Source organism: Canis lupus, chromosome 10 (genome assembly GCF_011100685.1).
Source record: "Canis lupus familiaris isolate Mischka breed German Shepherd chromosome 10, alternate assembly UU_Cfam_GSD_1.0, whole genome shotgun sequence".
NCBI lineage: Eukaryota > Metazoa > Chordata > Mammalia > Carnivora > Canidae > Canis > Canis lupus.
In genome coordinates this window covers 22,826,780-22,853,129 of record NC_049231.1, presented here as the reverse complement: position 1 = coordinate 22,853,129, position 26,350 = coordinate 22,826,780, and the positions used below count along the sequence as shown (strand labels likewise).

The window sequence follows — 26,350 nt, the reverse complement described above, 5'->3', positions numbered from 1 at the left end:
CTAGGTCTCTTAGCTCCTGGTCCTCCTCTCAGCCAGAGGTCACCGTTGCCTGCTCGGACTCCACACCGTGTCATCCCCAATGACTGCCACTCTCCAAAATCAAGCCCCATGCTCCAACCACCCCATCCCTCTTCCTCTTGCGCCTTGCTCAAGCGCATGACCCCACAGCCTTCTCCTCAGCAGGGCCCCCACCTGCCGCTCAGTTCCTGTGCACAGCTCCCCCTCGCTCCCTCCCAATGGCTCAGTCTCTATAATCACCACTGCATATGTGCTTCCTCCTCCCCCCTCAGCCCTGGCAAGCCCCCATCCCTGGTTAAATCCAACACACTGCCTCTTCCAAGCCCTGCTGTGGCCACAGAGGGCGACCCTCCAACACTCAACTGGGTCCCCTCACTCGAGGGCACTGTGTGATCCTGCTCCACTGCCCGTCACTTGCCACCCCATCCAGAGCTTCTCACCCCTCCCAACCTCCCTTCTCAACCCCTGCTCCCCTCTTCCACCCACTGAGAACCTCGCTCCTTATCTACAGGAAAAACAGAAATGGTTATAAGACAATGGCCGGTGGCACCATGCTCCCGGGCATCTGTCTGACTCCAAACCCACATGAGGGGTCTCCCCTCCTGGTCCATGATGCTACCTATCAGACACTCATGAGCCAGTCCCCCACGACCACGCTGCCTCATTCACATCTCCCCACAAGCTGTGACCTGCCAGGCCCCACAGACTGGCCCTGGCAGCTCTCCCAACTCATCTCCCCTACTTGTCCCCTGGCTCGCTGCTTTCAGGCCACACCAGGTCCTTTGCTGCCAGGCTCCTCCTGCCTCAAGGCATTTGCCTTTGCTATTCTTTCTGTCTAGAACATTCTTCCCCAGATACTAACTGTCCCATTCCCTGACTTTATCCAGATCTCGGCCCTCTTGTCATCTTATCAGAAAGGACTTCCTGACCACAAGTATAAGTAAGACCCCACCCTACACACTCTGATCCTTGTCTTCAGAGTACATCTCACCAACCGATTTAATACTCATCTTTACTATCTCCCTCCAGAATGTCAGGTCCCCGGAGTTGGGTTCAGAGCTTCGGTTCCGGGATCTGGCTCAGTTAAGTGTCTGAGTGAATGAATGAACCTGCCTTTTCACCTGCTTAGGAAAAAGCCACATTCTGAGGAAGCCTGGTTATACCTCCTCAGGGCCAATCCTGAATGTAAGAATGGCTCGGTCTGCTATAGATGGAATAATGATTGTAATATCATAACTGAACAAATATTAATTGGATGTTCTGTGCAAAGCCCCATGCTAAATTCTATATACACCTCTCGCTTCTAACAACCAGGGAACACTGGCTGAAACCATCTTAATCTCCCAAACTGGGAATGCCCAGCAGGGAACAGTGGGAATTGCATCCACCACCGTGAGGCTGGCTTGTGCGTCCACCCTCAGCCCGACCGCTTTGTCTAAAAGAGCGGAGCCACTTGCTCCGTGGTCAAACAGAACCCTCAGCACCTTGTCTGCTGCCAAATTTCGATTCACCTCTTTTGATCAAATGGGGGACAGGAGGCGATGCGCTTTTTTAAACCCCCAAAGCAGCCCATATGGGTCTCCAGCGTGGAAAGCCAGGAAGCAGCAAGTCTGGCACAGAACTCACACCCACCAGAGGTATGTCTCCAAGTTTCTTATCATTTGTCAGACTGAAGTTTGGCAAGATCTGAATTGAGCTGCAGATGGTAGGGCTTATCGGAGGCAGGGAAGTTAGGGCCACGGTGTACAAGACTCGTCCCATCCAGGACAGGAGAGCAGGAAAAAGCATAAAGGAATCAAGTGGCTGGGGTCAGGGGAGTGACCGTGTCCATGTCCCACCCCATTTCCCTGCTCCCTTGAGAAGGGAGGAGAGGCAGGAGAGGAGAAGGTAAAGACTGAGAAACAGGATGGCGTGGGCAGCATCTAGCCCCTTTCTAGGCCAGCTAGACGTGTGCCATTTTGGTATAAGTGGGACATGTCTGTATTAAGAGCCACCATCTCTGAGCCTCCTGCTTACCCCCCACGCCAGCTCCATATCCCACAAAATCACCCCCTCCCACAGTCCCTGGGCTCCAGCCACAACGAACTACTCAAATTCACCAGCACGGCAGGCTCTCTCTTACATACTGGAAAGTCCTCACCCAGCCTGGCCTGCGAAGCCCTAGTTGATCTGCCCTAGTCAATCTGACCCCCACTACCTCTTGACCCCGCCCCTCCATCCCTCCCCTACTCTCTCTGCTCCAGGCCTCCTTGTTCTCCCCCACCCCTACCAAGCATGCTCATCCAATCTCCTCCTCCTGATAGCTATCTCCGGCCTTCATTCAGGTGTGTCACACTGCCACCTGCTCCAACAAGCCTTCCTCCATGGCCCACACGAGAGCCTGCACTCATCCCTTTCTGATCCCTCACACTTTCTCTTGTATTCATCTACACTTGGATCACTTCCTATTTCTTTTGTATGTTTATTGTCTTCCTTCCTCCACTGAAATGTAAACTCCACAGAGAAGGACTTGGTTTTGCTTGCTGCTATATCCCTGGGGCTTAGGACAGCACCTGGACAGAGTGGATGTTCATGAACATGTGCAGAGTGAGTTAGCATGCTGTGTCTGCTGCCCTGACCCCTTCTCTGGCCCTGCCACTGCTCCTTCGGGGTAGGATCCTGTGCACTGCCTCTGGCTTTCCCAATTACACTTCCATCCCACTGGCTGCGGGACTTTGATCTAGTCATCTGGGCATATTCCTGCCTGCAACTAGTCCCCAGCTCCCTATCTGGCCTCTGCTCTCCTGGGCTCCAACCCTTAATCCCCACGGCTTTGAGGGAGTAGTAGTCCTGAGGGCCAAACCCATGGACAGAGGCAAAAACTGGTGCACAGTTAGCAAAACGAGAGGAGCCACTGCTTCTCGTTTCTTCCCCCAAACCCAGGCTGCTTCCCAGGAAAGAAAATGTGCTCTCACTCCCCTTACCGCACAGAGATAGGCCTGAAAGGGGGTGCTCTTCTCTCTTGGCTTCCTTGCCTAGGAGGCCTGACTACCTTTGCGTATTCGGCATGCAGCAGACTCCTGCCTACCACCTATTTTTGTATCCCTGTAAGCTAGAAATAGTTTTTACATTTCTTAATAGTCAAAAAAAAAAAATCAGAAAAAGGGTATTTGATGACAAGGGAAAGGGGAACTTCAGATTTCGGTATCCATAAGGAAATATTATCGGTGCCCAGGCAGGCTCACTTGTTTCCACATTGCCTCTGGCTGCTTCCCCTACAAATGGTGGCAGAGTTGAGCAGTTGGACAGAATGTCTGGTCCATAAAAACAGCAAGACTCACTATCTTTCCAGAACAAGTTCATGACCCCTGTTCCACTCTCCCCCATGCACTCCCACTTCTCTCTGAAGGTGGTGGCACATGTTGGGGAGCTTTCTGTGCACAAACACTGGAGGAGAAGCCCCGAGGATTTAAAATAAAATCAAAACAATAGCTACTTACAACCTTAAATTAAAGACAGGGAGCCAGGATAAAGACAGGGCCTGAGGCTATGAAGAAGCTGCTCAAAGTCTTCTCTTCCCAACCATCTTCCCCATCCTGGGGAGGAGGGGAGCAGACTTAGTCCTGACACCCTCCCCGCCCATTCTCCCCAGCCCAGGCCCAGGAAGGAGCTGCTTCCCCTCCACAGCCCCGGCTCTCCACCCTCCACCCCCCAGCTAATCCTAGCTAGCAGTCTCGAACAGCACCCTGGCCTGCCACTTCTCTGCTCCTCCTCCCCAGCCCCCACTGCACCCAGCCCCCCTTGCAGTACCACTGACCTCCAAAGCAGGGCAACATGTGACCCTCTCCATGTTCTTGGAGCCCCAGGCTGGGGAGATGCCCAAGGAGGAGGGGGATGGTGGGTGATGAACCCAATATCTAGGAAGGGAACCAACGTGAGGACAGACTAAAAAGCCTAGATTCCATGTGGACAGTAGGGCTGGGGAAAAGCCGGCTGGAAAGCTTTAAGTTCTGCAGGGTGCCTACACAAGCCAGGACTCATTCACCTAACATTTCCAGAAAAGAAATGAAGCCCTATCTCACACAGGAGTGAAGTGAAAAAGAGGAAGTGCTTACTGAAGTGGGAGGAACAATCAGAGCAATATTAAAACACTCAAAAAAAGATTTAGGTGAATTTATGGAGGACAGATTCTTAAGTGCTATTACAAGAAGCAGAGAACGTCCAACTGTAACAAGTAAAGCGGAGGCAGGCATGATGGTAAGCCACACTGAGAACCATAGAAACTGCTCTGGGCTGCAGCCAGCCCCCACCCTCACCACAGCACTGGCACTTCAATGCTCCCCTCCCTCCCTCTCCACAAGGGACCTCCATGCAGTGTGGCGCATGGCCCGACAATGGCCCTGACATGAGACTTCAAATCCCAGCTCTGCGCTATTTTTCAGGTCACCTTGGAACAGTACCCTGACAACTAAACTTCAGTTTCCTCATCTGTGAAATGGAAATGAGTAAGGACCTGTGTCAGAGTGTGGCTGAGAGGAAACAAGCACATGTATGCAAGTGCCTCATGTGGAACATCATACATGGCCGCATGATGGGGATTGTGGACTGGGACCAAAGGTTAAGGACAGAGTCTCAAATAACCACACACCCATGTCAAGAAATACTGAGTAGCACTACTCTCTCCCACCCCAGCCAACTCCTCTAACCCCTTCACTGCCCTCCTTGACCAGCCTAATAGGAGCCTTGAGAGGATATAAGGTCTTCGGTAGGCAGGAGTCCAGAACCAAAAAAAGGGCCTGGACTAATGAATATTTGTTGAATGGATGAATGTATATATGTATGAATAGATGGGAGGATGGATGGATGGAAGATGGCTAGCTGGCTGGATAGATACATAAATGGGTAGATGGAGAGATGGATGGATGATGGATGCATGGATGATGGATAGATGAATAATGGATGGTTGGATGATGGGTGGATGGATGATGTATGGATAAATGAATGGATGGATGGTGATGGATGGATGGATGGATGGATGGATGGATGGATGGAGTGACTGCAGCATTCATGGGGAAGAAGCTTTAGCAGGCTAAGGAAATTCTTGTACAGACAAGGGCAGACACCTGAAAGAAGGGATATGTAAGCATCTCATTTCCCAGTGGATTCAGTGATCCACGGTACACCTTCCAAGGAAAAGAAACTGAGAATTGGACAGAGATAGCAGAATAGAGTGGGAGGGGCAGATGAGCACAGTGTGCATGCCTACCGTTGGCAGAGATGGCATGTGTAAATTTTCAGTGGGTTAAGTGGAGACCAAAAAAGGCAGAAGGCCTGAGTTGTCCTGCTCCCAGAGGGGCTGCTCCTCAGGTGAAGGGAGCCACACAGCCTGAGGATATGCAGAGAACCACCAGGAGTAGAGCTGACCCTCCTCATCAGGGAGCCACTTAGTTCAGAGGCCCCCAAAACACGGTCCTAATAATTCCCCATGGGCTCCATAAGAGAGTAGCCTTTACATGCTGCCCAGAGAGGACACCAGTGAAGGAAGAGAAAGACACACTCCCTTTCCTCAACCCTCAGCACAGGACAAGTGCCCCAGTGAAGAAGGAGAGGAGATGGCCAACTGAGCTGGATATGAGCTCAAGGTCCGAAGCTGGATTGGCCTGTAGTAGTTTTATTTATAACTAAATGTGACCAGAAAGCCACAAGATCCGCCTATCTGATACCCTTAGGGGATGAAAAGGCAGATTTGCTAGCGCCTGCTTGAGAACAGTGAGAAGAGAAAAATCAAACTGCTTCATATTTGTATCCCACTGAGTTCAGATGGTTCAATAAACTGCTAACAGTGGCTGTTATTAGTACTCTATAGTTCTTTGTTTAAAATTCTTTTTATAGCACTTTAAGCTCCAGGAAGGAAAGCTGTGAACCCAAATAAATATGACCACCCAGACGTTAAAGGAGGTGAGAAGAGGCCCAATGTTGCCTCCCAGAAGGCCAGGATTCTCAGCCAGGCTGCAAATAATCCTTCCCTAGGCCCAGCTCCGATGTGGCCCTCCCAGACGAAGGCCAAACCTCTTCACGCCAGAGCACAACCTGCACAGTAAATTAACTTAAACTGTCCACAGTGTTATCTTACTGGCTCCTGCTAAGCGGTCTTCTGTGCAGTTCCTCCCCCAGAAGCAGCCTTCCTTGCCCAGTTTCTAGCAGAAGGGGGTGAGGACGCCATCCCCCCTCCCCCCACCTGCTTAGGGACTGAACCCCAAGGGGAGGGGGCTTCTAGCAGCCTCTAGGTCTTGGCTCTGTAGCACAATGGAGGGGTTCAGCATCCACGGCTGTCAGTCTGGCACCTTTCTGTCACCACGACTACATTCATTTTAAATTTAAGGAGTAAATTTTTTAAATGAAACCGTGAAAGAGGATTTTTCTTACAATAAACACATCAATGCTCATTTTCCTTATTATTCTACTTTTGGCTATTTCGTATAAAATCTTTAATTAAAGTTTTTCTTTGAAATTGTCATTATCAACCCAGAAGAAAGAAAGAGGGGAAAAAAAGAACAACACAGCTGTGCAGATATGAAGCGCTATTCAGGACTAAATGAACTGGAACGAAGCAAGTAGCTTGACTGTTATGTTCTTACTTTTGGCTCTGTATTCTCCATAGCACAGTCTAGCTTGTCACTTTATATCGATTCCATCTGTTTACACTCTGCAGAGTATTGGCTTCCTACCGTGAACATTTCCTATTTACCAGCTGGTAGAGATGAGCCAAACCAGATAGGAAAAAATTAGACTACATTCAGAACCCCATAAACACAAACTTTCAATTTGGGGACATGTGGGAGGAGCGGTGGCCGGGCACTGCTCACCTTTAACAAAGGCTTTGCCTCTCTGCCCGGGGCTGATGCTTCCTCTCACTGCTCTGGCGCCTGCCCCCATAGGCCCAGGATGATGCCGGTAGTTATTGAACTCATACAAATTCTGCCTTTACCAAAAACTGAACAAGCTTACATAAAAAAGACATCTAAATGAGATCCATGGAAGCAGAGAAAAAGGAGCTTAAAAAAAAAAAAAAAGCTAAATAAAGCAACGTAAAAGTCAGAGTTGCTACAAGGGAGCAAAAATCCGAAAAATCTGGCTTTGGGTTTCCTTGCAGCCAAGGTAAAGAGGGAAACTTGCTGTTACATATTCCACAGGCCATGTAAATCTCCTCCCACATGTGATTTTTATTTTCAAAAGGCTTCCCTATAACATATAAAAACTTCTAATAAATTTTAGCTGTCACTGAACTTCTGGGTCAGAAGTTTTAAGCCCTAAGTCTAAACACCAAGGCCTTTTAACATGCGCCCAAACTAGAGGAATCATTTCCTGTACCTTCTTTCTTTCTAACCCAGCCCATGCTCATAGGATGGGAGCTCCATCCCAGGCACTGCACGAGGAAAGCTGAGGTCCCTGTCGCCGTGACCCCAGACCCCTCACAGGACAGAGCTGCACACACCAGGAGGTACAAGCTCACTCCTTCCCGGGACTCCACGGTATCCCCCCAACACCTGAGGTGTTCAACACATGCAGGCTGCCCCTGGTGCTGAGTGACCTCCAAGGCCTACTACCAGATACCTCAGATTCCAGCTGGCCTCCACGACACTGCTGACAGCCATCTCCAAAACATGCCCCTCGTTGTGGGAAATCGGCAGTGAACCTCCAGCACCACCACCCTGGCCCCATGCTTTAGGGTTCACACCTGACCTTCAAATAATTCCATCTTTTTCTCCATTCTACCTTTCAAAAGTGTTCTGTCCCACCCTGCCTGGAGAAACAGACCTCTCCACAGGATGGTCACAGAGCTTGTCTCCCCATGGCCCGGGCCACATCTCCACTGCCACCGTGCCCATGTCCTCTTCTTGTGCCAGAGTGCAATCCTGAGAGCTACCCCACATCTCAATCCCCTACTCCAGCCTCACCACACTGAAATACCATCCATGGCCCAACTCAAGTGCCAGTCTCACCCGTGCCATGCAGTGTTTCCTGGCTACTCCGACTACTGTGAACTTTCCCAATGGAACTGTTTAATCAGTCGATGTTTCCTGAGGTCATGTTAACTGCCAGGATCTGTTCAAGGCACTAGTTACAACAGCGGGCAAGACAGAGAAGGCACCTGCTCCCAGGGAACATAGATCCTAGTGATAAACAAGTAAACAAAAATCTCAGGACAAAAAAAAAATATCTCAGGACATTCCCAAGTGTCAGGGAAAATAAGGAATTTTAGATAGATTAGTCAAAAAAAATCTCCATGATGAGAGCCATAAGCCAGGATGTTTGCCTGATGTGTCCTCAATGGGCAACCCAAAGCCACAGGACTCTTAACCAGAGGAGTCTGATGATATCTGACTTATACTTTGAACAGATAATTCTGGGTGTCATGTGGAAAAGAGATTGTGCGGGGCATGGGCAGGAACCGGAAAGGCAGTCCATGAGCTCCTGACAAAGCACAGGCTGGGACAACGGTGGCAGTGGATGAAGAGGTAGATGGGTTCTGGGTATGGCACATAGGACACAGCAGACGGGACTCACCGATGGACTGGATGTAGAAGCGGGGCCAGTAAGGAAACGTAGGAATCAAGGCTCATCCTAGCTCTCTGTGTGAACCACTCCATGAATGGTAGGGTAAAACCATTCACCCCAATGTGGAGCTGACCAAGGGAAGAAGGCTGCCTGCGAGGGCGAGGAGGACCATCAGAAGGTGTGGTTTGCTCTGCCGACAACAGTGAGTCCGGAGCCCAGATGGAGATGTAAGTGTGGAGGGCTTCAGCACACAGCCCTTGCTGTGGCCTCAAGCCAGGAGTGACCACATACTGTCATTTCCCCTTCCACATGACAACTCATGTCTTATCTCCTCCAAATGCAAACTCCTGCTGTTTTGAGTAATTTCTATGGCCTGGCACTATGGTAAGATCATTTTACATTGATTCTCATCAAAAATCTCAAAAAGATTGGAAAAGCTTTGCAATATTCTTTCCCCATTTCACGGCCAAGGAATTGGCCCAGAGGGACTGGCTTGCTCAGAGGCACGTGCACAGTGAGGGCTGGTGCTCGATGCACACCCAGCTGGGGAAGCCCAAGTGCACTAGCCAGTGTCCCCTATGATCTTGATGGAACTACTGAACATGTGATAAAAAAAAAAAAAAAAAAAGATAAACTTAGTCTGAAATGACACAAATTCTGATATAACAGAATCTTTGCTTTGGCTTCCTGATGAAGCCTTTAGTAAATTAATAATAGAACAACCAAAAATAGGTCCTGGGGTAGAAGCATTTTTCAATATAATTTTTTTCTAAAATGCCAACTGATTATTTTGTTATGTGAAATTCTCTAGATCAAAATGTAAGCACTCCTCTTCATTTAGTTGCACACAGACATGCGAATAAGAGCTGTGACATTATTAATCACTATATTCAGTTATGATTGATAGGCTTTTCTGCAAGGAGGAAAAAGTGGCTCAGATACAATCTGTCCCAACAGCTCTACGATATGCTAATATTTTCTTCAGATGAAAGAGGAGATGTGTTCAAATACCTGCTATAATAGGCAATTAATACCAAGTGCACCAAAGTAGAGCTGATAAAAGTGGGATTAGGAGAATATTATAAATTAACCAAAAGCTTGTATGTTTTAGTAAATGGCCTCATTTTGAGTTTGACACAGTCTTTTTATTAGGCAAACAGACTGCATTCCGGTACATTCGTTCATGCTAATGTGGTGTTATAATGTTAAGGTACGTTTATGAAATGGTTGCGATTCTAATGACTATTTCTTTATTTCTCAAGCAATAATTTTTTTAATTTCTTTTTCAGGAAAACCTACCTATTTAAGAAAATGAATCTCCCCGTCACTTTTGTGCCTTCCATGCGAGGATATTACAGACCAAGTGAGCAGCTTAGTACCTCTCATTATTTACTAATTGCTTCCGAAATGACTGAGGCTGCATCTATACAATTCCAAGGCACCAGGGTAATCCCATAAAAAGTTGTATCAGATCACTTGGTGTCCAACAGACACGCTAGTCACGGCTGACTTGGTGGACCAGATGTTCTGACATCATGGTGCCCAGGCTTAAGAAAGCATCCCTGACTTGGGTGGTGACGTGGTACGAGAACAAACAGCCTGAGGCTTTGGATGTCTTTAACTGAATTAATGTCTTTTTTTTTTTTTAATGTCTTTAACTGAATTATACATTCTTGAATTCTAATCTTAAGAAGAGTTCATCTGTATGTAGGGGAGGCGGGGAAGGGTCCTGACAGTCCCACACATATTACTATGGTCTCTCGGTAATTCCCTATTCACGACTCCCAATGAGCCCCACCTCCAGTAGCAAGATGAGATTTTCTGGCACTTTACCCTCCTGCGAGGAGTTGACAAAAGATACAATGGAGTACCAAGACCAAAACTTGGTTAGCCCACCAACACGCTGAAGCTTTGCTTTGGTCCTTTCTTTTTCCTGGTAGGTTCTTCACCTGGAGAATGTGAAGAATCTAAGTCTCAGGCTCTGGCCCCTGCCACCACTGCAGAAGGAAGCTGGGGACCTGCAGGACAGGCAGGAAGTGGAAGACTGAGGATGTGGGAAGAAGTGTGAGAGGGCAGGATGTCAGGGTGAGGGAGGGAAAGAGAACTCCCAAGTGCCCACTTGAAGCAGATGCTACATAGATGATAAAAAGGACCCTGTGGTCCAAACAAAAAGTCCACTCACAGGGCACCTGGGTGGCTCCATCAGTTAAGGGTCTGCCTTCAGCTCAGGTCATGATCTTGGGGTCCTGGGATTGAGCCCCACATCAGGCTCCCTGCTCAGCAGGGAGTCTGCTTCTCCCTCTCTCTCTGCCCCTCCCCTGCTTGTGCTCTCTCTCTCTCTTTCTCTCAAATAAATAAAAAATCTTAAAAAAAAAAAAAAAGTCCACTCGTGTCCGGTAAAGGTGTGACTTCTCTGTGATGGACTGGGTCTACCTGCAGCATAACAAAGAGTCACATTTGCTGAATGCAAAGGGGGCATCAACACCTTCTGTGAAGGGCCCTCCAAGAGGCAGGATGGCACTGGTTAAGGGCAAGAACTCTGTAGCCAAACTGCCAAGGCACGAAATGCAGCCTCTGTGCTCACCGGCTGTATGCCCTTGATCAAAATGCTCACCCCCTGCTCTAGTTTCCCTCCATGTCAATGTGGGATAAGGATGGCACCTGCTTTGAGGGTGGAAATTAAATTGTTTAATACCATAAAACACCTAGAACAGCCCTTAGTAAGTGCTCTATCAGTGTTATTATTTTTTTAAGATTTTATTTATTTATTCATTAGAGACACAGGGAGAAATTGAGAGGTAGAGACACAGGCAGACGAAGAAGCAGGCTCCATGCAAGGAGCCCGATGTGGGACTCGATCCCAGGACTCCAGGATCATGCCCTGGGCAGAAGGCAGGCGCTGAACCGCTGAGCCACCCAGGATCCCCAGTGCTATTATTTAGAGAGCTAGCAAAATCCAAAAAATTACAGGGTCCACTGTCACCTTCTGCAAATTCACTCACCCCTACCCCTCCTCCTTCTAAAAAAACCCTCCATCTTTCATTTTGTTCAGCTGTCTACCCTCTGGTGGCCCGGTGCTTCAGGGCAGGGAGCCAAGCCACCACACCAGTTAGTAATCAGGGTGGCTTCAGGATACTCATGGTGACCAATGCCGTTACCAGGGATTGGTTGAAGTGTGGGACATTCTTCTCAGCTGTGAGTCAGCAGCAGTCTCCCTGTGTTTATAGAGTCATATTGGAAGAAACGGCATCTGGAAAAAAATTTGACATCACAGTACCTGAATGGTAGCAACATCCTGGTAACCAGAGAAGACATGAGTTGGCTGACCTGCACTTGTGCTGCCTTCTGACTTCTTAGGTGAGAAGAGAAGCACCATATGGTCTCAGCTAGCTGGGCTGGGGGGTTGCAATTTCTTTCAGGGCAGAGCAACCAAACACCTCCATGGCAGAGGCGGTGTGACCTGGTGGCAGGAAAAGCCTACCACAAGAGAGGTTTCAGTGGTGCCCGACAACCATCCTCATTCACTACAGATGGAGGAAGGGATTAACATTTACTGAGCATCTACTGTACACCAAGGGCTTCCTGTCTATTAGTCTCGTTCATTCCTGTAACTACCCTGACAGGTTGCTGTCTCCATGTCAGAGATGAGGAAAGTCAGAATGGCAAGAGACCTGTCCAAGGGCCCCCGTAGGAGCTGCAGAGGCTGGACTTCAGCCAGGTATGCCTCATTCCCCCTACATGCCTCTGCTTCCCTAGGACACTGTGAGAGAAGAGAACGCAAAGATCGGAGAACTCAAGGACCTCTCAAGCAGATGCCAAGTCACAGCACAGAAGAGGAGCAAAGGAAAGCTCGTATCTGGGACAGGGTGGCTCCGCGGTTTGGCACCTGCCTTCAGCCCAGGGCCTGATTCTGGAGACCCGGGATCGAGTCCCATGCCGGGCTCCCTGCATGGAGACTGCTTCTCTCTCTACCTATGTCTTTGCCTCTATCTCTCATGAATAAATAAATAAAATCTTTTTTAAAAAATTAAGAAGGCACGTATTTGTGACTAAATGAAAAGCAAGGGCCAAGGGAGTAAGAGCAAGTGAGGTGAGCACAGGACTCAGAGTGCTACTAAGGGGGACCCATGCAATGCCAACCAGGGACCGGGACCAGCTAGAGCCAGATAATGATGCTCCGAGGACTACCTGGGCTCACGGTGCTTCTCTTCTCCCACATACGGAGCCATGGATCACAATCACCAAAAGTTGGGAGAGATGGGACCCAGTCTGGCCCCCAACCCATGGCTTACAGAGAAAACGAGGCTCAGAGACCCCAAGCGTTCAAGTGGATAATGAGAGGAGATGTGAACATATGTTGGAGGGTCCAAGTGCATGTGAGGAAGGGAAGGCCAAGGAACCAGCCATCGGACCAAGTTCACTGCAGAGGGAACACAAGCACTGGGGTTTGATAGGTTTGGGGTGCCAACTGTTAATTATTTGTTGGTTTAGGAAGGCTAGACCACACATACATTTAGCAAAGTCTGGCTCCCAAAATTCAGAGACATTTGCATGCATTCTTGGCTCTAGCAAGCCATGTGGACTTATATTTAAAACAAAATAACGAGCATTCTTGCATTCCCAAACTATATAGATCACCCAGCAATGACAGCATATGTCTAAAGAGAGCCTTCCTTTAATAGCTCCCAGGTATTCATCGTCTCAGTCTCCAACACTCGTGTGTGGACCATTTGCAGGGTAATACTGGAAATACTCTACTCTGGAAATACTCTACTACGCACAGCAAACAGGTGAGTATATTTGGTTCGTTCTGTTTGTTTTGGGAGTGGGTGGGAAGGGATGAGAGTCCCTGGTATTCCTACCTTCCTTCAAAGGAAGCTGCAGTGATAATACCAGTGATAGCTGGCACTGCCCAGCTGTTCCGAGGGCTTTATGCTGGACATTTTAAGCCACCAACGGTGCTTCTGTTAACTAGGATGCAATGGGAAGTTACTCAAATAAGAGGGCTAAAAGCTGTCAGCAGAAGGGAAGAAGGGAAGGGACAGAAGCAGGGAAGGAACATGTTTTGTTTGCAGAACCAACACCCAACTAGGTGTTTCACCTGAGAGCCCCTTGTTATGTGTGTTTTGCCTGACAGCCCCTTATGTGAGCCAGTTGGAGGTGGACTGGAGTGGAGGACCTATGCAGATGCCCCCAAGTGGTCCCGAAGTTACTTTTAGCTCATTATATTACTGAGTCCCCTCCCATGGGCAGAGTTTTCCGCCATTTTGGGGGGGGGACATCCGATGTATGCACTAGCATATTGACACACTAGGTATGTGCAATTGAACCAAAAGTGCCTGTGCGAGCTCCCTGCCCCTGCCCTCAATACATGAATACAAGGAATAAAAGCTTCCTTTTTTTTTTTAAAGATTTTATTTATTTGTTCATGAGAAAAACAGAGAGGAGGGGAGCAGGCAGAAACACAGGCAGAGGGAGAAGCAGGCTCCATGCAGGGAGCCCGACATGGAACTCGATCCCGGGTTTCCAGGATCACACCCTGGGCCAAAGGCAGGCGCTCAACCGTTGAGCTACCCAGGCTGCCCAGAATAAAAGCTTCCTGTAGTAACCCCTCAGGGAGACAGTGCTTTGAGAGCTATCTCCCCGTCTCCTTACTTGTAACAGGTAATACCAACTTCTTTGCTCTCAACAAAGGCTGTGTGTTCAATTTGATGCACCCCAAGGGGTGAACCCCTTGAGTTTAGTTGTATTTCCAGGTGGGTGTTATTATCCACACTAATGGATGAAGAAACCCACTGACAAGAACTTGTAAGGCCTCCCGGCTGGTAACAAACAGAACTCCAAGATGGAAACACAGATTTAACCCGGTCCTGGTCTCATTAAAAAGAAAGTTATAGGCGGGGGCACCTGGGTGGCTTAGTGGTTGAGCGTCTGTCTGCCTTTGACTCAGGGCGTGATCCCAGGGTCATGGGACCGAGTCACATCGGGCTCCCTGTGGGGTGCTTGCTTCTCCACCTGCCTGTGTCTCTGCCTCTTTCTGTGTCTCTCCTGAATGAATAAATAAAATCTTAATAAATAAGTAAATAAATAAAAATAAAGCTACAGGCTCTCAATGGAGTCACCTGTCCTCAGCATAGCAAACCAAGACTTAATTGAAGTTTCAGCTTCTCCAGGACCGGAATTTTAAACCAATCAATCTGGAATTTGCTGGTCAGCACCAATGAGGTAATCTTGTCACGTGAGCCCTCTCGATCCACCCCCCTGCCCATGCTTAAGGAAAATGAGGTAATCCATCTAATAAGACCCCTTGTCCTCCCCCTGCTCCAGGGGAAGGTGACCTGTCCTGAAAAAAACCTTTGTTTCCTTTGTTAACAACCTCTTGCCCTGCCCTCCTCTCCCCGTAAATCCTTCCCCTTTGTACCTCCCCTCTACTTTGCTTCATGGGATGCTGCTCAATTCATGAAACTCAAAAAAGCCAACTATTAGATCTTCAAATTTGTTCAGCTGTGTTTTGTTTTGCTAACAATCCCAAGGTCAGTCTTGTCCTACTCCACCTGCCTGCCCAGAGTTGGGGACCCAGGTAGAACTGGGGCTGCAGGTGATGCTGGCCAGAACGCCTGGCAAGGAACTCCCCGCAGCCACCCCGGGATTTAGTGCTTCCTCAATCACCCTTCCCCAGCCTCTCCCCAGAAGTTGCTTCAAAGCTGCACTGGTAAGCCCACTGATTAACTCACCCCTAACCAGTGGGAGGGCCTCCCCCACGGTTAGGATGAGAGGGAGGGGCTGGGACAAAAGAGGAGTTAGGTGGAGGGAGGGCTAGCAGTGGAGTTCCCTTGTAGCTTTCCTCATGGAAGCCTTCTTGGGAATTGAGAATCCCAGCCGAGGTCCGTACACACCACACTCACTGAAATTCTGCATTATTGATCCATGACAGTGTTTATGTTGATATGATGATTGTCATAAAGGGTTGACTTTCCCGGGAGTATTTCATGATTAACACAGTTTAGGAAGAGACAAATTAAAGACGTACCATAAATAACATCAATCACATTACATATTTCTTACAGAATAACAAATGAACCACAAGAGAAGCGGCAAATAATTACACCGGGGTTCTTACTAACATATAGTGACACCAGATTTTCAGGAATATATAATGCTAAAAAAGTAGCACATTAAGACGAATTTTCTGGTGTTAATGGTATCAACCAGGAAAATTCAGACAAACATTTTGTGGATTTCTGGCTATTTTTTATTTTGAAATGTATGAAAATCTCAGAAGAGTTCAAAAAGGAAAGAAAATTTGTCACATTTCAAACCAACATATTGAATCGAGTAAATTGAATCATGATTCTCAAACTGCTCGTGTAACTGACAGGCTCAGATGCATTTTTAAAAGGGGTCTGATTCCAACCCCCAAAAGCCACGAGCATCTCCTCCCTCCCTAGCTGTGGGCGATGATGTCTAACCATAATCAGCAAGAGGGACAAGGCTATGTGCTTCTCTTCTAAACACATGTAGTAGCTTCTGTGGCTAAATTACTCAATACTTAAATATACATCACTTTGAGTTTTACTGGTTATTTTTACCGTGCTGCTTTTGATTGGCATTTACTGCTAAAAAGCAGAAGTTTTCCCTTTCTAAAGAAGATCCTTGCTTCAGTCTTAGACAAAACCAGAAAGGGCAGCCCTACTACTACTGATTTAAAGTTAATACAAAAGTGATTAATATTCCAGGACTTCTGTTGGTGTCATTCATCCAAAGAGACGCCACGGAAGTCATCTGAATACAAGCTTTCACAGGGGCTCCTTACAGGATCTATTCGTCAGACGGCTTTGACGGGAGGGCGCAGACGACAAGATGTGGCTCATTCTGCTTCATCTACCTCTCCTAACAATGACTTTTGGCGAGGGGGTGGGAGGAAGAATTTTAAAAGATCTCTATTACCTTTTCTCCTATTTGTTTTTCAAGTTCTTTTACTGTCCGACTGCAACTCATTTCATTCCCACCTCCCCTTAAAAAAAAACAAAAACTTTTTGTTAAAATGTTTTAACCAAATAAATGCTTATGTAGGATATGCAGAGATCAAGATTATAAGGATTTCTAAATTATTTTCAAATGCAAGGTATTTCTTAGGCACTGCCATCTGCCGGCACTGTGTCAAGTCCTTAGCTTCTCCATGCCTCCGTTTCCTCAACCATAAAATGAAATATAATAACATTTATTCCTCCCAGGGTAGTGTGGGAGCTGAGTAATTACAGCTGACACCTAATGAGCATGGTGAGCCCCATCTGATTTCATCCTCACGACGGTCAGGGGCCATCATCGCCCTATTTGCAGACAAGGAGTCAGGGAGACAAAGGTGCTGGGTCACACTCCACCCCTAACCCCTCCTATGTAGCACTTTGTTCTGACCTCTGAGGGGTTCCCAATCCACTCTGGAGGCACCCTTAGCCACTCTGTAAAGGACTTCCTGGTGGATGTGTGCCTATACCACCATCCTCTTGGCTCTTTTTTTTTTTTTTAGATTTTATTTATTTATTTGAGAGAGCACATGCACGTGTGTACACACACACACATACACACACACACGCCCACGCGCGCGCGCATGCGCGCGCGCAGGCAGGGGGAGGGGCAGAAGGAGAGAGAACTTTCAGCAGATTCCCCACTGAACCTGCAGCCCAATGGAGGGCCCTATCTCATGACCCTGAGATCATGAACTGAGCCGAAACCCAGTCGGAGGCTCAACCAACTGAGCTATCCAGGCACCCTGGCTCCATCTGCTTTTAGTAACTATTTTTTATTTCATGTTATTCATATGTCTATAAACTACATCAGAGCCCCTCTTTGGAACAAGCTGGTAGACACCCACAAGGTGAGGAGCCAGGGGCGATCCACTGGAAGGAAAAGCTCTCTGGACAAAGCCAAGGGAGCACACAGTGGCATGAAGCCGAGGGGCCTGGAGCTCAGCACATCCCAGCGTCGCTACTGTCAGCTGGCCAGGGAGGCCAGAGCCTACCCAGCAGGGCAGGGGACACGGCTGAGTTCCGAGATGGAAGTGGTGGTGTGGTGCTGACCTGTGGTGGTGTGGCCATAAGGAATCTGGACTTCACACTGGGGTAAGGGGAAGCCATCAGAACATTTTAGGTAGAAATGAACTTCATTTTACACAGGGAGAAACTGAGGCTCAGAGGGTCAAGTGCCCAAGTTCGAGGCGGAAACTCACCAGGAATCCAGCCTTACGATTCTATGTTAAATGTAATATTGTTTAGGTTTTTATTGTGTATTGAATGGACACAGGACACTACTGCTAACATGTTTAGGATTTAAAGAACAGAGATCAGACAAATGCCTGTGTCCCCGCCATCAGCTGAAGAGACAGGGCAGCTGCGCTCCTGGCCCCTTTGGGAGCCCCGCACACGCCGCCCCCCCAGCCCCAGGGCAGCTCCCCAGCGCAGCCCCACTCTGGTCCTCTTCCCCTCACAGCTGCCTCCCCAACTCCATCTCAGTGTCGCCTCTAGGAGACACAGCTTATTGTCTGACACTCAGCGACACAGCTTTCGTGAGATGAGTACTCACTGGAATGGTAGGTCTTTAAATCCTTCCACTTTTAACCCTTCTGTAAAATTCTGTTTAGGTTTTTCTCTTAGTGGATTTTACTAGTTCTTATCTAATCAGACCATCTCTGTCTTTTAAGTGGACCATTTATCACAACTACCCACATACTTGGGATTTCTACTAGTTCTTCCTATTCTGAGGCTCTTTGCCGTCTTTTTGGTCAATCCTATTTTTATTCCAGTTTGTTTGTCTGTCTCCATTTGTAAATTTAGGACTCAATCACTCCATTTTTAATTTTGTGATAGCTGCTCGGGAAATTATAACCTGCATATTTTTCCAAGTCTCAAGTTAACCATAATTTTTTTTTAATTTTTTAACCATAATTTTTAATCTTCCTGATGGACAAGGTAACAACTCTAGAACATTTTCACTCCAATCCCTCCTCTCTGTATAAATTGCTACTGTCATATATTTTAATCCTATTCTATTTTTAAATTCCCAAAGTCCTCATTATTCCCAGTCCTTAGCGCCCCCTGAGGTCAGCGGGAGCATTTGGATCTAACAACACACTCTCCACCCTCTGGCCCGCATCGCCTCCAACTGTCCGTCTAGGAGTGTTTTCCTTCTACCTAAAGTACACCCTTTAAAGTTCTTTCACTGGGTCTACTGGGGGCCAAATTCTATTTTTGTTTTACAGTATCTTTATTTCAACCCTGAAAATACTGAAAGATCCCTTCTTCACACATATTATTTTTTTTAAGATTTATTTATTCATGAGAGACAGAGAGAGAGGCAGACACAGGCAGACAGAGAAGCAGGCTCCATGCAAGGGGCCTGATGTGGGACTCGAACCTGGGAATCACACCTTGAGCCAAAGGCAGGCGCTCAACCGCTGAGCCACCCAGGCGTCCCCACACATAACATTCTAAGATGGTAGTGATTTTTCTTTCACCACATTGTGATGGTGGATTCGCTGTCACCTGGCTTCCCCATTACCACGCAGAAGTCCCCTCTCTGCATGCTGCCCTCTGGCTGCGCTGAGGGTCTCTTGGTCTGTGGGGTGGTTGCGCCCCCACCTCCCATCTTTAACTTCACCTGGGGTTTCTTGGGCTTCCTGAATGGGTGGACTCAATCCCACCCTCAGTTCAGGAAAGCCCTCAGTCACTGTTCCTTTGGGTGCCTCCATCCCATCTCTGAGGACTCTCTTCACAGAGCTCCACTTACACTTCTATGTCTCTGGGCTGCACTCGGCTTATCTTTCTCTGACCTATCTTCCAGTTCACTTATTTCTTCAGCTATATCAATTTTGTTTATTAAATTTATTGAGTTCTAAACTGTTATTATGAAATAGGACTTATAGGTAGTAACATACATACAATATGTGTGCATGTTTAATCATAAGGCAAATGCCAATTATCCAAATCAAGAATTAAAGCCAAACCCAAAGGTCCCCGATCTTCCTCCTCCACCTGGAACGCTCCCTGCATCCTACACAGATGGTTACAAAGAAGAGGCAGGCTTTGTAGGATGAAGAAAGAGAGGATCAGCTGGAAGGTGACCATGAACACGGCAGGCAAAGGTGCCACATGTTTCTCCTTGTCCCCACAGCCTGACATCAGTCCTTGAGGCTCAACTATGACAAGAAGAGGCAAAGGGCCCCTGCGTCCCCACAGAAAGAGATCTCAGTCTCACAAATTCTAGGCTGGCAAATGCTTCATTCCCAGCGTGTGGGAGAGATGGTCCCACTGTCACACTCAGACGTCAGCTTCAGTCTGAGTGTCGGTCCTAAGTCAACCGAGTACCTCCTCTCACTGCTTTACTGCTCTCATGCTGACGTTGACAATGGCGCTCCGCGGTCTTACTGTGACACATCTACACGGCCATTTCTTTTCATTCGTCCAGCTTAAGGTTCTCCACCATCATCCTTTCGAATATTGGCTCTTCCCTATCCTTTCCTCTAAATATCTGGAAATCCAATAAGAAATTTCTTAGAATGCAGCACCTGAGTGGCTCAGTCAGTTAAGCGTCTGCCTTCAGTTCAGGTCATGATCTTAGGGTCCTGGGACCGAGTCCCAGTCCCTCATTGGGCTCTCCTCAGTGGAGAGCCTGCTTCTCCCTATGTCCCTCCCCCACCACCCCTCACTCATGCTCTCTTCTTCACTCTTTCTCTCAAATAAATAAAATCTTTAAAAAAGAAAGAAAGAAAAAAAAAGAAAGAAAGAAAGAAAGAGAGAGAGAGAAAAGGAAAGAAAATAAAAGAGAAAAGAAAAGAAAAGAAAGAAAAGAAGAAAAGAAAGAAAAGAGAAAGAAAAGAAAAGAAAGAAAAGAAAAAAGAAAAGAAAAGAAAAGAAAAGAAATGAAATGAAATGAAATGAAATGAAATGAAATGAAATGAAATGAAATGAAATGAAATGAAATGAAATCTAGGCCTCCTCTCTCCCTTCCATGTCTCCTATACTTGTCCTCTGTATTTTATCTTCCTTTGTCTTTGTGTGGCTTTCTGGATAACAGCTTCGGACCTATTTCTACTCCCCCAATGCTCCTTTTAGCTGTGGTTCATCCACTTTTTCCGCCCAGCCACCAAATTTTATATCTACGGTTATCTTATCTTTCACTACCAGAAGTTCTGTTCTGTATTTCTTCAAAAAATTTTTTTGCTTATTTCATATTTATATATGAAGTCCATTCTTTGATTTCTCCGAACATACTAAAACAGAGATTCTAGATCTGACAGTTGCAGGATTTCACATATTTGGATATCTGATTGTACTGGATGTTGTTTCTACTCGTTTGCAGTTCTCATTCTTTATCTCTGCATGTGTTTTCAATATTTTGTGAGTATGGCCTGATTTTACTTGGCACTTGATCTGTGGAAATTTTTTAAGGTCTGGGTTGCAAACGTATTCCTCTACAGAAGGGCACACTTAGCCCAGCCCCAGTTTTAAGCAAATCTTAGCCTAAGACTTTCCAGACCACACAGGAAGCATTATTTCAGGCACAGATTTGCATAAATACTGACTTATAATTACAATTTTGTCCTCTATTCACCCAGCAGCAGTGTGGAATTAGGTAGGTTTCCTTATGCCCTTCTGGGATGCAAGTTTATATTTGTAACCTATCCTCACATGAGGGTTTAGGTGTCTCAACTTTATATATCCTGATCTTCTATTAGCTTCCTCCACCTTAGGCAGGTCCTCTAGGTTTTATCCCCTGTCTCCTTCACTCCAAATAGCCAACCAGACTGAAACACAAATTCACCAGGATTTAGCCACTATTTTCGAGGCAAAAGCTGGCTTTATAGAATGCTCACCTCTCTGGATTCCATCTCCATTTCATGTTGGCTTCTAGGGGAGTACTTACTGTCTTGCCAGTTCTCTAGTGAAGGAAAATGCATGTATACATTTTACCTTCTATCAGTCATTTCATTTTTTTCCATGGAAGTGCTATTCATGAAAACAGTCTACCATGTCACCCAAAGAAGCAGTGTCCACTCACTATAATGCATCATCTCCAAGAGTAAAGAAAATTCAGCCCCACAAATAAGCTGAATCTTTCAAATTTAGTTAAAATATTTAATCTTTTATATTTAAAGTGGTACCTTGTGATCCTTTTCATCTCAAATGAACTATTAGACTGATATTTCACAGTTAAAGGAACAAAAACAAAAGACAAAAAAAGAACTCTCCTGCTTCCAGTTTTTCTAGTCATTTAGCTTTTTCGACAGAGAATCTTCAAATCGGTTACGGTCCACCCAATAACCTTATCACAAATGGGGACTGTTTTAGGTTCAGAGTATGAATATATAGTTTGTAAAACAACCAATCATTCTTTCGAATAAACCTGGAGATTATCTCAGCCCCCTACTCAGGGATCGTTAACTAAACACAGCACAGAAAAGCCCCCGACCATCCAGGAGATACTTTGTCATTCTTGTTGGAGCTGTTGCACTGATTCTTTTTTTTAATTGTGGTTAAAAAACAAAACTGAAAAACCACCCCCCAGATAACATAAACTTTTCCATCTTAATCATTTTTACGTGTGCAGTTCAGTAGTGTTGAGTATATGCAGTGTTGTGCAACACATCTCTAAACCTTTTTCATCTTATAAAACTGAAACTTACACTCACTGAACACGTCCCCATTCCCTCTCCCCTCTGCCACACAAATTCTTACAACTACACTGTGTCCATGACAGACTTAGGCAGGAAAGCTATCATACCAAAATCTGCTAATTTTTCAGGATCAAATTTAACTCCTATTTCCACAATTCCTGAGAAAATGAGGTTTATTCATTTAGAGTCAGACAGTCCGAGTGAATAATTTTGGTCATTCCTAAATCGGATGCCAGAATCAAAGACCTTTCCAGCAGAGACAGACATTAAGAGTTCATACTCTAACACTCGTTTTGCAGTTCATAAAACAAATGAGTCCCATTCATATGCTACAGTTGAGACACAATGGAGCTCGTACAAAGATCTCTTTAAAAAAAAGATTTCATTTCTGGGGTGCCTGGGTGGCGCAGTCAGTTGAGTAGCCAACTCTTGGTTTCAGCTCAGGTCGTGATCGCAGGGTCCTGAGATGGAGCCCCATGTCCAGCTCCACACTCAGTGGGGAGTCTGCTTGAGATTCCCCCTGCCTTTGCTCCTCCCACTCGTGCACACTCTCTCTCAAAAATAAATAAATCTTTTAAAAAGATTTTCTTCTAGCTCTAAAACATGATCACTTTCCAATGAAAGATATTAATATTCAAAATTAACATTTATTATTTCCAAATCTGAAATATATTGCATATAATATATGTTTATCTGGTTTTAATTTGTTATATTTCTATTTTCAATACAATATTATTTCCTTTATTCTGAAATATATCCTACATAGAGGTTAGAGTCTTCTCAAAATAACTTTTTGACTGATGATTAACTCCATTAAATTCTATACAGACAAACTCTACCAATTCCTCTTCCCTATATATCTGTTGACATGATTAGCTCTCCTGAGCTTATGCCCTCTCTTTTATCATTCCAAATTTCACAGTTTCATATGAGGGGGAAAAAAACTACTTACCTCTGTATAACATTTATACTTAGGTCCATTCCACCAAACCAGGACAGGAATTCAAGGTATGGAATGGCCCCAGAGCTGGTGAGGGGGATCTACATTCGAACAAGAAGAATGATGGCCAGTTAGAGGATTCAGATCCAAGTAGTAGACAGCACAGGAGCTTTCATGATGGAAGACAGGATACTATTACTGAGATGGTCATTCTAGTAAACACAACCACTTCCCCCAGGTGTCTGAGTTGACATGCATCCCCAGTAAACCAGGTACAAAAACACCTAAATGCCAGAATGCCAGTTTGTGCTCAATTAAAAGTCAACAAGTTATCTATAAAATTTTCTGAAATCTAGTTCTATCTACAAACTAAGGTTGGTAGAAATATATTCTAATATACATTTTATATATGTATATGTATTTATATATGCATACATCACATATATTTTTTCCCCAAGAGGCTTAAGGCCATGACATAATTTTACCCTCTGAATGGCATTTGAACTTTCTGTACGTTATATACTTTCAAGGTAGAAAACAGCCATTTTTTAATTGAAAATTCTATAAAGGACATTACTAGATCCAGTAGGTCAAAATGGGCTATAGATTAAGGAATTATCTCAAAAAAAAAGAATTAGGGATCCCTGGGTGGTGCAGCGGTTTGGCGCCTGCCTTTGGCCCAGGGCGGGATCCTGGAGACCCGGGATGGAGTCCCACGTCGGGCTCCCGGTTCATGGAGCCTGTTTCTCCCTCTGCCTGTGTCTCTGCCTCTCTCTCTCTCTCTCTCTGTGACTATCATAAATAAAAAATAAAATAAAAAATAATTATCTCAATGTTTAATTTACTAATGTTGATAATGGTACTGTGATTATGTAAGAGAATAGATCTTATTCTCAGGGAATACACACTAAAGTATTTGGAAGTAAATAACCACAATATAAGCAATTGCCTCTCAAACAGTTCAGAAAAAAATTATGTATACACTACATACCCTGTAAACTGTTTGCAGATCCACACATACCCCACATGGATAATGAAAGATCACAGAAGCAAATGAGGTTAAATGCTCACAACAGGCAAATCTGGGTTAAGTGTATGTGGGTATTGTATGTATGTACCATATGCGTACTATTTGTACTGTTCTTATACATTTTCTGGAGGTTTGAAATTATTTCTTTTTTTCAGACTTATTTATTTGAGAAAGAGAGAGAGAGCATGAGCATGAGAGGCAAAGGGCAAGGGAGAGAGAATCTCAAGCTGACTCCACACTGGGTGTGAAGCCTGATATGGGGCTCAATCTCATGACCCTGAGATCAGGACCTGAGCCCAACCAAGAGTCTGATGCTCACTAAGACACCCAGGCGCCCCTGAAATTACTTCTAAATAAAAAGTCAAAAATTTTTAAAAGTGAAAATAATTATTTCCCAAAAAAAGGATTATGAAACTAAAGTTAAAACATATAATCAATACAGATGTATTTTATTAAGCTTCATGCAAATACACAAAGTACAATTTCCCATACAGCTGAATGGCTCCCATGTCTATATAATCAAGTGTGATGTTCACTTAGCCCTTAAAATTCAGCCTCAAAGCCGGGCATGGTTATCTCCGGGCTCCCCAAAGGAAAAATTTCTTTTTACTACTAAAACACATATAACTAGGAAATGGGACCAGAGGGAGAGCAGCTCACAGGGTGGGCCTTCGTGAAGCCTTGTCCTGGAAAGGACATTCATGATTTCTATTTCAGATGTAATTTTGGGTAGACACCTCAAAGTCTCCCTAGCCTTACAGCAGAAGGGCAAGAACGGGGTATGTGTGTTGCTCCAAGACTAGATGCCCTCATGGTTTTGGTAGTTAAGAGTTTGTGAGGAGGGAAAGAAACATACAGAGCTCATACTCAGGAGATGAGCACAAGCTCCACTCTTGATGTTTTACATGATGAGTTAACTCATCTAGTCCCAAAACCAGGTCCTCAGGCTGTGGTCGTCTCCACATTTCGAGGAGCAGAGATGCGACCTCCCTGCATGGCACTACCATCATATGCCTCCAGAGCCCATGTTCCTCTCCCTACACTAACCACAAAAAAGAAAAAAGAGAGAGGAAATCCATCAACCTATTGAAGCTTGTCACATTTCATATTATTACTTGTGGTCTAATAAAAATTCTAATGTGGTAGATACATATTTGCAAAGTTCAGTCTCCAAAGCTAGTAACCCCTTTAAACAACTCACAAATCTTGTCTAAAAGGAGAAGCAGGGGACGCCTGGGTAGCTCAGCAGTTGAGCATCTGCCTTTGGCTCAGGGTGTGATCCCAGGGTCCTGGGATCAAGTGCCAAATGGGGCTTCCTGCATGGAGCCTTCTCCCTCTGCCTATGTCTCTGCCTCTCTCCCTCTCTCTCTCTCTCTCTTTCTCTGTCTCTCTCATGAATAAATAAATAAAATCTTTTAAAAGGCTCTGCCTGTTTAAGAATCATAATCATCCAAAGATGAATCGCTAAAAGTAAATTCTTAGAGTGGGGTACAGGAGGGTAGTGTTTAAATCCACGTCCATCGTGTTGATGAGTGTCTTCAAAGACGTCTCTTTCCCCAACCCAGCACAACCACTAGGACCAGAACAGAACTATGTTTTTCTTCTCCGGAATCTCTTTGCCAATTCATCCTCTTTTATAAAATTTTTGTTAATTTTTAGAGACTGAGGACACAGCTTTTTAAAAAATTCACATTACCATGAATGGAAACTAAGGTACAAGACAGATTATTGTAAGCAATGCCTCATTGTTCATGCCCTGATCAATCATCACAACACTCTGACGTTCAAACATACTCAACATGGTTCTTAAAATAAAATTAAGGCTAAAGCAAATTCACTCTAACTGGAAAATTCTTTTCTAATTTTAAGTGTGAAATTCCCATGAAGTGTTCTACAAGTTTTATGTTTCCAGTTAGGCTTACATTCACCATTGGAAAGGGATTTGTTGGTAAAAGATATTGAAAACTCACACACACTCTGAATTCCAGCTACTGGAAAGAGAAATCCTCCCCTTCACTCACTGTGAACTTGGCCTTCTGAAAATGCACCACATTTCAGCCTCCTTGGTTTACACGTGGGTCACGGAAGCTTGAGGTTCTAGAAAACCTATGCTTAGTATTTCAGATAGACTACCAGGACTTGTTTTTTTTTAGTC

At 45.6% G+C, this 26,350-nt stretch overlaps 1 protein-coding gene across 7 annotated transcripts in view; it reads right to left on the bottom strand.

Moving 5' to 3' along the window:
- Window positions 1-26,350, bottom strand: part of EFCAB6 (EF-hand calcium binding domain 6) — a 234,318-nt gene that overhangs the window by 173,395 nt on the left and 34,573 nt on the right. For 5 of the 7 annotated variants that reach the window (XM_038550277.1, XM_038550279.1, XM_038550280.1 and 2 more), the window contains 2 exons: window positions 23,178-23,266; window positions 16,504-16,570 (listed from right to left, as the gene is read on the bottom strand). The exons of 1 other annotated variant lie outside the window; for it this stretch is intronic. In XM_038550277.1, coding sequence (XP_038406205.1) covers window positions 16,504-16,570; window positions 23,178-23,266 — 156 coding nt within the window. Of the gene's footprint in view, window positions 1-16,503; window positions 16,571-23,177; window positions 23,335-26,350 lie in introns of all 7 variants that reach the window. One more of the 7 variants, XM_038550282.1, reaches the window with a different exon arrangement.